We start from the raw sequence: 13,646 nt of genomic DNA, 5'->3' as shown, positions 1-13,646 counted from the left end.
GTTGTAATAATTTGAGAGCTTCCTTAATTTTGAATTTGGAGTATGAAAATTATGCTCTAAGCTATTGGTTTACTAACTTAGGCTCTGTTCTAAAGAACAGAATAGAACTGAACTGAACTGAACTGAACTTAACTTAACTGAACTTAACAGAATATATTACCGAAATAAATAATAAATAATAAATAATAAGTAACAAGAAATAAATAATAAATAATAATTAATAAATAATAATTAATAAATAATAAATAATAATTATAATTAATAATAAAAAATGTTAACTAATAACTAAAGAATAATTATTAACTATACTAATTTTTTAAATATTAAAATTTGCATGAAGTTGGTTTTCATATGTGATCCAACACTGTTTAATGTTTATGCTACGCCACCAAAACGTGTATACAATATAAAAGGTTAGTTTCAAGTTTCAACATCCTCAATTTGAACAAAAAGTAAAAATTAACATACTTCTTTTTCCTTTGTTACTCTGCAATACTTTTTCATACAGTTGTTTCCTACAGCAATTTGCAACACCTATCTTAGATACTCGACTATGACGGAATGTTGATGAAGATAAGACGCAAGTATCTTCCTCGATCACTTGGCACTGGGTGGCGGGGAGCAAGTCAAAATAGAAAAACTGACGTTGGGTTTAGGGATAATCAGGCTCGAACTGATTAGAGCGGGTAACCATGACTTTGTCGATGGGGATCCCCTTGTTTTCCAGCTCATCGAACCCAGCTACCTTTTAAGGTAACCTCTATTGCTTGTAATCACTTGTCTGAATTTCACTGCCTTACCACTAACATCTTGTTTGGTAGAGAGGATTTGTAACACCTGCTTCGTGCAGCAATCATGTCAGTTTTTCAAATACACACACAATCATCGACTATATACTTTCCTGCCATACATATAATCAAGAAGCAAAGAATTTGTTGATATCCATAATATGCTCACTCAGATATCATTGACAACCGTCGTATTGTTTTATATATTTTTCCTCATTTCCTTAACACAATTCAATCATTATCCAAACAAAGATAATTACACCACTTCCTTCCCCCTCCAAATCCAAAGATTTAATTTCATCATAGCAAGTTTTTCACATTTCATACTATAATCTCTCATCATTTCTCGTATTCCCCATGATTTCAAACTAGCAATGCAGCTCCAGCATTTCATGTATAACACTCAATGTCCTCAAATCTTAAGCCAATATTAGCATCATGTTATCAGCTTGCTTTGATTTGCTTGTTCTTAACGTTTTCTAGTCCTTGTTTGTTCTTTTTTCTTATATAACTACATTGTCGTTGTCCAGTTCATTTTTTTGGGGAACAAAATATTTTGCAACAAAAGTAACTTCACTTACATCTTTTCTTAGGTCTACATCATCCGAGTAAATTCCTCAAAAGAAGCAGGAGAGGAAGGCAGCACAACAAACTAGAAAAAACTAGACAAGTAGTTCCTAACTTCCTACTTGATACTGAGAGAATTATCGGTTGACGAAGAATTCCCAGAAAAATGATGGATCCTATCAATGGTGATTGGTGAATTACTGGGGGTGATGCCAGCAGATTTTATTCTTCGTGTTTTTACAAGAGCAGCTAGTCTCCTGTCGAGCGTTTTTGGTCAGATTAATCAACTTTTACCCACTTTTCCCCCTTACTTTCAAGAAGTACTATTTCTGGAGTAATTTGTAAGGATTTTTGTATAAATTTGCACAGATTAGAATGCTAACTACTTACCTTAACTGATATTAGAATCCATCACTTCTTACCGCCTTACCTTTTGCCTCAGGCCCACCGCCGGGATTTAACCCAGAAACAGAAATTTTCATTCCTTTGGAGAAGGATACTTGGTCATTTCTCTGCCAATCATGGAAATTCTCTTATTGGGAAGTTAGTAGGAAAAAAATTTCCCCTTTCCATTTCCCAAAGAGAAATTGATGAAAACGTTTGTTAAGTATGGAACGGGAGTAATTTATGTTAGGTAAAGGATTTTTCCTCATTGGATTTGCTAGAGATGAAGATCCAAGTAGTATCATGGCCGAAGGTCCGTGGTCAGTGATGGGCTTTCCTCAAATTATGGGAATCGGGATTCAAACCGTGGGAAGCAGAAATTGAGGCAGCCAAAATATGGAATATCCTCCCAGAACTGCCTATCGAGTTTTATGACCAGAAACCCTTCAATTAATTGGTAAGGCTTTGGGAAGGTTAATCAAGATTGATGATAAGACATGGAGAAGGATCGGGTGAAACTTGAGACTTGAGAGACTCTTGGTTCAAATTAACACCACCAATCCGCTTCCAAATTTCATCTGGATTGGTTCCATAAACAGGAAATCTAGGCTCAAGCTGCGTCCAAATTTTGTAGAGGGTGTAAAACCCAAGGTCACTAGCTTCAAAATTGCTCAAAATCCAGAGGAAAATAGGAGACAAGATTGTCGATGGTTTGCAAAAATGTAGAAATTGAAGAAGGGGAGTGGATTCCAACCACCGAAAGTCAGCAAGCAAGAGAAATCGGCGAGGTGAACACAATTAGCAACAATGTGGGTTCAAACCAAAAAACGCCTCCTTGAAAAAGAGCGCCCAATTGCCAATAATAGTAACCCCCCCTCAATTGTTTTAAATCAAACAAGTATTTCAAATCCTAACCATCGATCAAATTGTCACGTGTCAAAAGATCCCTCTTCTCAAGCCTCCTCCCCCACTAAGTCAGATTCTAATCCACACCACTACACCGATTCATGCCTAACAAAGCTCTCTTCACCCACCTCCCCCAAAAACTCTTTCGACCTCCTCCTCTCCCTGGCTCTAGAGCACGAGAGTTTCTGACAACAAGACCTACAACCCAACTCCGGTCTCCGACTTCTTTCTCCCTTCGCCAACCCCAAGCCTCTCTCCTTCTTTGTCCTTTCCTCTCATACCAGCCCAATCCCATCTCCACCTTGGACTCCCCCGTCGCCAACCGTGTTGGTTTTTTCCAAGGCTACTCAAGTGGGATACTCAAGCGACAGACTACGAGCCTCTGGCAGCCGGAATATCAGATCTCGACCCAACATGATTAAGTTTATGTTAGACTCCTACGGTCGAATAAGTGGTGAACCTGGCAGCAATTCTCCGGGAAATAATCATGAATCAACGGTGGTGCTGGAGTATTGGAGGGACTTGAAAATGTCGACCAACCAAGGAGAGTTAGTTCATGCCCATCTCCCTGACATCTCCGACTTGATCTTTCTCCCAGCTGCGATGAAAACCCTAAACCCTCTTTTACTGACATAACTCCGGAAGAATTTGTCGACGTACTCGATCCTCCTCAAATCATCCCTCCTCGAAGAGAAGTAATTCTCATGGAATGCTTGTCAGTAACAATCAAGACCACCAGTTGGTCGAATACGATGGAAGTTATTCAAACAGGGAACGGCAAGTTCAGTTGCAAGGGAAGTGCCAATCAGGAGAAGCTCCATAACTAGGAAGAAGAATAAGTACGTCTTTGGAGCAGAGATAATATGTACTATTCGACCCAACCACAGGGGAAGAAAGGGAGTACTTTCAGAAGAAGGAAACGGGGTAGTGCCCTTCCCGAGACCCCAAACGCTATCTGATATGACCATCCATTCCATTCTAGAATGCTAGGGGTATGGGAAGAAAATGTTTCCTACAAAACATTTGTCCACTTATCCAACAACCTCAGCCGCACATGATCGTGGTCTCTGAGTCTAGGGAGTAGGGTGAGTCGAGCTAATACTGGAGTGGTCGTTCAAAAATTGCCTTAAGATGAATGGATAATGGTGAACTAGTCGGCTTCCCTGGTTGGTATAGTGGTGGTATAGCATTTATGTGACGTTCAAATGTTGTAAATTGCGGGCCCATTCGAGTCACTAATCAGAGTATTCATGGTAGCATTCAGGTAACTCTACCCAAAAATTATTTTTTGTTTCTATAATATATGCTAATCCGAAATTTCGTATTAGAAAATCTTTGAGTTCTGGTTTTGAGAGTCTCGTTGCCTTAATGATTTACCATGGATGATTATTGGTGATTTTAATAAAGTGTGATTTTCTCATGAAAAGTTTGGAGGTCGCTCGGTATAATTGAATCGTGCTAATTGCCCTGCTTGATTGAAGTGTGCTCTTCTGGAATGTTGGATTTGGTTTTATAGCTGAGAAATTTACCAGGACCAATAAACGCCGCACTAGCTGAGTACAGACTAATGTTGATTGGTTGAATTAGTTTCCTTCTGGTTACTTTAAAGCTTTATCTTGCTCACTGTCTAAGCCAAATAATTTCCAAAAGCCATGGTCGGTTAGATTTGAACCAATGTGGTGTTTTGACTTTTCCTTTGCAAATATGATGAATGGGTCAAATTTGGAAAGAATTTTTTTGAAAAGTTAAACGATTTATCTCCCAACTTAGATTGTTGGAATAAAAGTATAATTCTAGCCAGAATTGAGGCATTCAAAAGTCCCGAGGACAACATGGCTTTTCTACTTTCCTTTTTGATCTCGAATCAAACTCCAAGAAGAGCTTATGTCCATTCTTCATCGGAAGAACGCTTATTGATGATGAAATCTCGTGATAACTGGTTAATGGATGGGGACATGAATACTCCTTATTTTCACAAATCTGTTCTAGTTAGACGCAAGAAAAACATAATTTTATCTCTTACTTCAGAAGTTGGAGAGGAGATCCATGACCCGAGTAAGTTGTCTGATCATATAAGGAAGTACTTTTCCTCCCGCTTTACTTCTTCCTTTTTGTCCTCGAGCCTGGATTGGAACCCTCTCCGTCTTGACGTTCTAAAAAGAGGTTTAGTCTTATCTATATGTGGTAATCCAGTGGATTGTGAGATTTGGGAGGTTGTTTCAAGCATGGGTGTTTACAAAGCACCGAGCTCAAATGGTTATCACCCTTTCTTCTATAAGAAATTATGGGAAACCATTAAAGGGGACCTCATTCCTTACATTCAATCGATTTTCCATGCTCGCAAAGTTCTTAGTGAGATCAATGAAACCCTTATTGCTATAATCCCCAAAAGAGATGATCCTTCCTTAATTTCTCAATTAGGTCCTATTAGCCTTTGCAATACCGTTTATAAAAAATTATCACAAAAATCATTGCTACTAGATTGAAATCTTCCCTCCCTAAAAGAATTTCCCCAAATCAAAATAGCTTTCGTCAGGGTAGGGGTACATGGGTAGGCGTACAAAGACAAATGTTATTATTGCAAATGAGATTCTTCATTCGATGAGATATAGGAAAGGAAATAGGTGTTGTTTTGTTCTTAAACTTGATATAGAGAAAGCATATGACAAGAAAGAGATTAATTAGGAGTGCCCTTATGATGTATGGTTTGGATGATTCTTCCATTCAAATTATTATGAGTTGCATCTCTTCGGTTACGTCTTCCGTTCCTGTCGATGGTATTCCTACAGATTCTTGTGTGCCTATATTTTAATAATATGCATGGAAGTGTTATTTCTCTTGATTCATAGAGCTATTGAAAATTCTTCTTGGACTCCTTAAGATGGGAAGGAAGAGAGTGCCCATTTCTCATTTGTTGTTTGTCGATGATATTTTGCTTTTTAGGGAAGTGTCTCCCAGTAACATCTCCTCTTTGCAGAATATTCTTGACTCATTTTGTGCCATCTCGGGTTAGACTATAAGTATAGAAAATAGTAGGGTCTTGTTCTCTAATAATACTTCCAATGTTGACGGGAAGTTGTTTTGTGACAACATGCTTACCAAAGAAGCCTCAGATATCAACCAACACCTGTGTTTCCCGCTTTCAGGTTCTAGTCCAACGAAGGCTACAGTTAACTTCACCATGAATAAAACCCTAGGGAAACTTTCATCCTGGAAAGCCAAAATTTCTGTCCAAAGGCCATGGTCGTCCCTTGGTTTCTCTGTTTTCATATACCAAACTATTATATGCAATGTCTTCTCCTCCATGAGTCCATTCTTAAAAAGACCAATGGTAGTATGGTATTCTTGTGGGGTAAGGGTATAGATCAAAGGGAGATTCGCTTACTGAGTTGGGACGAAATCAACATTCCAAGAGAGGAAGGAGGTTTAGGGATCAGATGTGGAGAATGATCTATCAAGAAGACAATCTAGCGGTAAGGGTGTTAAAAGATAAACATGCTAAATCTAACAGTATCTTCTGTTCCTTTTCTTATGGCTCTCACTTGTAGAAGGCAATGGTGAAGGTTTGGGATAAGTTAAAAATAAAGGTCTGTGGGGTGTGGGAAAAGGGTCTTCTATAAATCTCTAGGAAGATAGATGGATTGGAGAGGAGTCTCTTAGACAACTTATCTTGGGTCCTGTGAATGCGGGAGAGAGTGGCCTTAGTGTTGATCATCTGTCGACTAATGGTAATTGGAATTTCTCCTCCAAGTTCCTCGCCGTGGTTGTCCCAAATCAGTTAAGTAATGTTGAGGATTTCATGTTTTCAAACTTCAATTTATGTGGGAGATTTGATTTTAAAAAGCTTTTAAAGTTTTGTCAAACAGGTATCCAAAACCAACTCGGCTCATGTAGTTGGTTATGGAAAACTGACACAATTCCTAAAATCAATTTATTTTTTTTTAATTGGCTTGCTTCCATAATCGGATTCCTCACAAGAGAACTTTTTTTGTGAGACATATGACAAATTCAGATGTTCGTAATTGGTGTCAAAAGGCCACGGAGGATGCTACTCGTGTTCTAAGAAACTGCACTCGAGCCAAAGAAATTTGGGAGCTTTTTGGAGTAAATGATGCTTTGTTCATTGCCCCGTTTCAGCAGTGGTTGTTTGCAAACCTCACTCACAAAACCCCTTCATCCCAAACACATGTTTCCCTCCTCGATCCTTTGGTCAATTTGGAAAAGGAGGAAAAAAATTCATTTACAATCAAATCAAAACCACCCCAGAGAAGTGTATGATGGAAGCCCAAGCTTTAGCTTGGGAAGCTCATACTCCCTGACAATACAGCTCCTCAAACCTGAACACTCACTCCCCTCTTCTTAACTCCCCCTCCCCCCCGGAATCAACTGGTTCAAAATCAATTGTGACTCTTCCTTTGTAAAATTGGGGGCTGATGCGAGCATTGCAGGTGTAATTAGAAACCATCTAGGTGATTCGGTTTTTGTCAGAAATGCAAAGTCCAATCTGTTCTAATGGGTGAGCTGCAGGCAACTTACATAGGGCATCAAATTTTAAAAGGGCTAGTTTAAATGTCTGCATTGCTTCAGACTCCAAGCAAGCCATTTCAAGGTTGGGACAGTCAGGTATATTAAAGATGGAAATTTTCTTGTTATTGAATATTACAGGGTGGAGGAAGAGTACTATCATCCCCTTGTACAAGAATAAGGGTGATGTCCAGGATTGTGCCAACTATCGAGGAATCAAACTAATGAGTCATACTATGAAACTTTGGGAGCGGATTATTGAGCAAAGACTGAGGAAAACTGTGAAAATTTCGGAGAACCAGTTTGGATTTATGCCTGGGAGATCGACTATGGAGGCCATTCATCTTATAAGGCAACTAATGGAGAATTATCGGGATAAGAAGAAGGACTTACATATGGTTTTCATAGATTTGGAGAAGGCGTATGATAAGGTACCAAGGGAAATCCTTTGGTGGGCATTAAGTAAGAAAGGAATTCCGATGAAGTATATTGATATCATCAAGGACATGTATGAGGGAGTTAGCACGAGTGTCAGAACTAGTGTTGGTAAGACCGAAGAATTCCCCATTACGATTGGAGTGCATCAAGGTTCCGCACTTAGCCCGTTTCTTTTTGCTATAGTCATGGACGAATTGACGAGGTCAATCCAAGATGGTATTCCCTGATGCATGATGTTTGCAGATGATATTATGTTGATTGATGAAACAAAAAAAGGAGTGGAAAGTAAGTTAGAGTTATGGAGACAAACGTTGGAATCTCGGGGCTTTAGGCTGAGTAGAAACAAGACGGAATATATGGAGTGTAAGTTTAGTGGAGTCCAAGTTAGAGAGACAGGGGAGATTACCTTAGATGGGTAAATTGTCCAAGGCTCTGAAATGTGCCGTTATTTAGGATCTATTATCCAAAAGGATGGAGAATTGGATGGCGATGTGGCCCATAGAATCAAAGCAGGTTGGTTGAAGTGGAAAGGTGTCACGGGGTTCCTATGTGATTCAGGCATACCCCAAAGATTGAAGGGAAAATTTCACCGCACGGCAATTCGACCGGCTTTGTTATACGGCACAGAATGCTGGGCAGTGAAACATTGTCACGTGCACAAGATGAATGTGGAGGAGATGCGCATGTTACGTTGGATGTGTGGGCATACAAGAAAGGATCGTTTGAGGAATGAGATTATTAGGAAGAAAGTAGGGGTTGCACCGATTGAGTTTAATATGATGGAAAATCGTTTAAGATGGTTTGGACATGTGAGCAGAAGACCAAGTGATGCCCCCGGTTAGGAGGATAGAAGGGGGGCAAAGTGATAGAATTGCAAGGGGTAGGGGAAGATCTAAGAAAACTTGAAGGAAGGTGATTGAGCACGATATGAGCTTTCTTGGGATTGAGGAAAATATGGCGTTGGATAGGACAGAGTGGAGGGAGAGAATATACATTGATGACTTCAGTTGATTTATACAGATTTCATGTTTTGATTCTTTCTCTTTTTTATTTTATTTTTATTCTTATTTTTATTTTTATTTTAGTTTTAAAATTCTTTGATTTTTTTTTTAATTTACATGCTATTTTGAAGTATACTTATTTTACTTATTCATTTATTTTAAACTTTACTTATTTTTATTATCTCTTACAATATTTCTTCTATAATATATATACATTTTTCTCTTATCTTACTTTCATTAATTCCACTTTCTCTTCCTTGTTTTTTTTGACGATCTCCTACGACGATTCATGTTAGCCGACCCCAAATCATGTTGGGACTAAGGCTTTGTTGTTGTTGTTGTTGTTGTTGTATTGAATATTGCAGGGATCTTATTTCGCGGATGAATGAAGTCAAGCTCGGCTACGAGCCAAGAAGCACTGACAAAGTAGCGGATAGAATGGCCAAAATGTGTCGCACTGATGTAATAGCTAGTTATGATTTAGTTTATTATGAACTAACCCCGGGTTTTGTTTCGGGTGTACTTTTAGAGGATAGACCTCCCTGAACAATTCTTGTAACTCTTTAACTTTTAATTTATCGTTCCAAGCTTGCATCAAAAAAAAAACTACTAAAATTTAATATAAAGAACTCCATACCGTTTCTTACTGAATACTGACTACTTGGCTTGAGCATATCGGATGTGTCCAGCCCCCACCACTCCCCCTGAGGGAAAAAAAAAAGTAAAAAGTAAAAGGTCTATTGTCACAGCACAAAAACACAACACTGTCATATTTGAGAGCACACAAAATCAGGAGAGCCAAGTCCAAATTTGAATATTACAAGGGTAATTTAGCTAGTGTCAACTATGAACTTTAAGGACTGCAAGGAAAACAAATCAAACAAAAGCTTTAATGGTAAAATGACAAGTTCAAGATCTCAAAATTCATGGATAAAATGAAAATTCGAATAATGTAATACCATGGTGTACAATCAGCCGAGGACAGGGTCCCGGATAAGCTGTTCATCGCTCATAGCCTCATATGTCTCAATGATCGGACTGTATGTTGATCGGCAGCACGAATATGAACCATCCTACCCTGCATACTCTGGAATGCAGGCATTGCAAACGCTTGAGATAATCTATCACGATAACTTGGATCTTCAGAGAAATTGACAAGTGATTCTGCAGCATTGTCCCTTAGTTCTTCTGACTCATCTTGCAACATCTCTATAAGATGTGGAATGGCTCCAGCATTGGCCAGGGTAGAACGGTCAGCTTCATGGTTACTCAATTGTGCAATGGCTCCAGAGACTTTTTCTTTAATATCACCATCTCCCTCCCTTAAAAGCTCAACAAGAATGGGAATTGCACCAGAGTTACCAATGACCGAAATCGAATGTTGATATCCTGACAGATCCCATAAAACATCTGCAGCAGCAGCCTTTGCTTCAGCATTGTCTTCTTGGAGAATTCTTACCAAGTGCTCAGAAATCTCAATGGCATTACTTTCAGCAACAGCCAATACACAGAACACATCTTCTGCAACTTCCCTGCCCAACGGTTCAGGCCCTCGAAGAAGCTCTGCGTATAAAGGTATAACCCCAGCTTTAGCAACAGGCCTAATGAAATCAACATGAGATGAGATGATACCCAATGCATTGCCAGCCACAACTTTTGTTGAGACATCTCCATCCTGCAGTAGATCTGCAAGTACTGGTATCACACCCAACCCAACTAGTGTACGTCTTGCCTTCTTCACAACTCCAAGCAACCCAAGTGCCTGAGCAGCTCTTTCTCTAGATACCATGCTACCATGCTTAGCTGCTTCTATAAGTAAACCTAATCCCCCAATACAAGTCAATGCTCTCCTCACATCTCTGGTCAATGTCAATGCACTCAGAATTTCCAAGAGGTATCTTCTTCCACTATCCGTGCATGATGCGAGCATAACAACAATAACTTCCAACCCACCACTGGAAAAAATGTGCACTCTGCTATCTTTTACAGAAGAAGCCATACCCCACAAACATTTTATCATGTATCTCCGACATCTACCATCAGATTGTTTTAAAATCCTCACGAAAGAAGCTATGGTTCGCGGCATACAGATAAGTGTCAGCAACTCGGAATCCTCTTCACAAGCTATGCACTTCAAGCAATAAGCAGCAGTTTCTTGAAGAGGACCGGGGTTGCACATCGTCCCGTCAATTATTCCAATGAGAATAGGAACTGTAAGCAATAGAAAGTGCTTGGGAACACTATCCAACAAACTAACTAGCTTCATTGTTGCTCGTAACTTCAAAGTTTCAGTCCCATTTTTAATTACTTCTTCATAAGAACGGAACATAATATCCCACTCAGAAGATGTCAAGTGGGCGGTTGATTTCGATTCGTCCATTACAGTTAAGTCAGTTTAGGGATTGATATTGCCAAAGCTCACACACAGAACTTGACCCAAATCCGATACCACCCGACAGAACTTAATCCAATTCCGACTTGCACGCCCAGTTTAACAGCTCTAAACATAAAATAGAGTCAATTAAGCATTTTATTCACATGAAATTTAACATAAAAATAAAAATAAAAACAAACTCTTTACCAAAAAGGTATGCAAGTACCAATATTAACGAACATATCAAGCTATAAAATCATTACCCACATATTCAATTATGAAATTGAAGCTACCCAAAGGGGGAAATATACAAACAAACAAAAAAGTAAACCCCCAAATTTGAAAAAAAAAAATTGAAATCGAAAATGCTAAGAAATGAAATTAATTAAGCGAATTAGCTAAGAGGGGAGAGAAAAGAGTAAATTACCTAGAGAGGAGGAAGAAAAGAGTGATTCTGGAAATCGATTTGATCCTGAAAAACGGGAGAAGATGTAGTTTGTGATTGTAGAGGAGATAGACAAAACTTAAATTAAATTAAATTAAATTAAATTGAATTGAACAAGCATTTAAATAGGAGTAGTTATTAAAGTAATTAATTATGATCATTAGACACTTAAAAAGTTAAAAGAGAGAAATGACGGTTATTTGGTTAAAATAAAGGCGGTGGAGAGGAGAACACCGATTTGAGTTCTTACGAAGTACGGACTTTAAGAAGTACTCCGTATGTCGGGCCTACAGTACCATGGACCAACACAAGTATTACGGGATTTTGGCTTGGGCTTATGTGCAAATGGATGTTGGAGCTTATATAAGGGTTGGGTAGTAAGGCCCATATTTTGTTGGGCCTTATTTCGACTTTTTAAAAATCAGTTCAGTTAACTACAGATGAATAATAAGAGTAATAAAATCTGTATTTTACTCCCTCCGTCCCTTAATACTCGCACAGGTTTGACCGGTGCGGAGTTTAAGACATTTGAATTCAATTACTAATTTAATGGGTGTATGTTGATAGTGTGGTATTTTTTTTAATATAGTTAGTGGGAAATGTGTAAGGGATGGGGAGTGGTGAGCGAGGGATGTTGATTTTTAAATAATTTTTTGTAGGGAACAGGGGTGTAGGTGGGGTAGTAGGTAAGTGTGAGAAATAATATAATATTGGTAAAGATTTTCATTTATAGAAGCGGTGCAAGTATTAAGTGACGGCCCGAAAAGGAAAGCGGTGCAAGTATTAAGGGACGGAGGGAGTATTTATCAATTAGGTTTTGGCACTGATGATGCACCGAATCATTACTTGGATAACTGTCATTGTTGTGTATGGTTTTTTTTTTTAAAAAAAAAAAAATCTATTAACTTCTACGGAGTAGTTTTATTAAAATAAACGCCCCGTTATTTTGTTATCACTTATTATATTTTATTTGTTTATATTGAAAAGAAAAGTGACTGGTCACTTATTATATTTCGTTTGCAAAATATGACATATAACATGACATAACTTAGTGAATACGAGGTAAGTCACACGTTATGGGGTTCGACTCTTGTTCAAACTATGCGTATTTCTAAATTTTGAAATGCACTGATTATGTAGATGACATGGGATGAAGGTGGTGTCCAAATTAAATTAAAAGAAACAAAAAAACTCAAGCAGAAAAGCTTTAGTGATCATTCAATTCATTAAGGGAGTTGTCTACGATGTTGAACCTAAAGGGAAAATTCATGCCACTACTTAGACAGTTAGACACGATGATATATGACCATTATATTGTTTTATTTATATTTTTAGGCACGTATGAGCAACATGGCATTACAAATTTATTGACTTATTGTATACATGTATTTAATAGGTATCATCATAATAACTAATATATGCAACAATAAGTAGTATAACCAAGCAAGGTTAACTACAAGAAATTGATTAATTACCAACCGCCAAAAGTGGTTGGTAAAACGCGAAAAACGGAAAAGATTTTGCAATCGCCAACGATCGCAAAAAGGCGGTCACTTTTCACCTGGACAGTAATTTAGGAAACTCCGACTGGAAAGCGGTCGCTAAAATTTACCGACAGGAATAGCGACCGCAAAAACAGTCACTAAATTAATGACCGCTAAGGCAGTCGCTAATTTAGCGACCGCCTAGACGGTCACTAAATTAGCGACTGCATTGGCGGTCACTAATTTAGTGACTGCCTAGGCGGACCAAACCCTACTAAGGGGCTATTTGAAAGTGAGGATGTCCCCTGTAAATTTAAATCTCCCTTCCCATTTATAATACTATTGCCCTTCTCATTTGCAAAAAAAAAAAAAAAAAAAAAAAAAAAAAAAAAAAAAAAAAAAAAAAAAAGCAGCTAGATAGCTAACTTGTAATATGGGATAGTTGATATTGCTAGTGCATGTATATTTGGTGCATGCAAGTTACTCTCATTAATAGCCATAATAATGATTCAGCACATGTTAATTGGACCTACATAAACATACTTGATACTTCAGTGGAGTATGAAATATGAAAAAGAAGTTTCGTTTTGTTTATATTGTGGGAGTAGCTTCTTCTGGATAAGCCTTTCTTATTTCGGTCCACATGTTTTTTAGGGACTATTTCTTGAATTATTTACACTGCATATCAAGTTTCTAATACAATCCCGTCAAAAAAAAAAAATAGTTTATCCGACA

At 38.1% G+C, this 13,646-nt stretch overlaps 1 protein-coding gene across 1 annotated transcript; it reads right to left on the bottom strand.

Annotated features, from left to right (window-relative positions):
* Window positions 1-293: 293 nt before the first annotated feature.
* On the bottom strand, window positions 294-11,605 carry LOC110782718 (U-box domain-containing protein 11). Its single transcript, XM_021986943.2, has 4 exons — window positions 11,410-11,605; window positions 9,568-11,108; window positions 9,246-9,312; window positions 294-837 (listed from the first exon to the last, which is right to left on the bottom strand). The coding sequence occupies exon 2, from the start codon at window positions 10,986-10,988 to the stop codon at window positions 9,618-9,620; it is 1,371 nt and encodes a 456-aa protein (XP_021842635.1). The 5' UTR covers window positions 10,989-11,108; window positions 11,410-11,605; the 3' UTR covers window positions 294-837; window positions 9,246-9,312; window positions 9,568-9,617.
* Between the last annotated feature and the right edge of the window lie 2,041 nt (window positions 11,606-13,646).

This window comes from Spinacia oleracea, chromosome 4 (assembly GCF_020520425.1).
Source record: "Spinacia oleracea cultivar Varoflay chromosome 4, BTI_SOV_V1, whole genome shotgun sequence".
Classification (NCBI taxonomy): domain Eukaryota; kingdom Viridiplantae; phylum Streptophyta; class Magnoliopsida; order Caryophyllales; family Amaranthaceae; genus Spinacia; species Spinacia oleracea.
The sequence above is the reverse complement of the archived record's forward strand: the minus strand, read 5'-3'. Positions and strand labels throughout refer to the sequence as shown.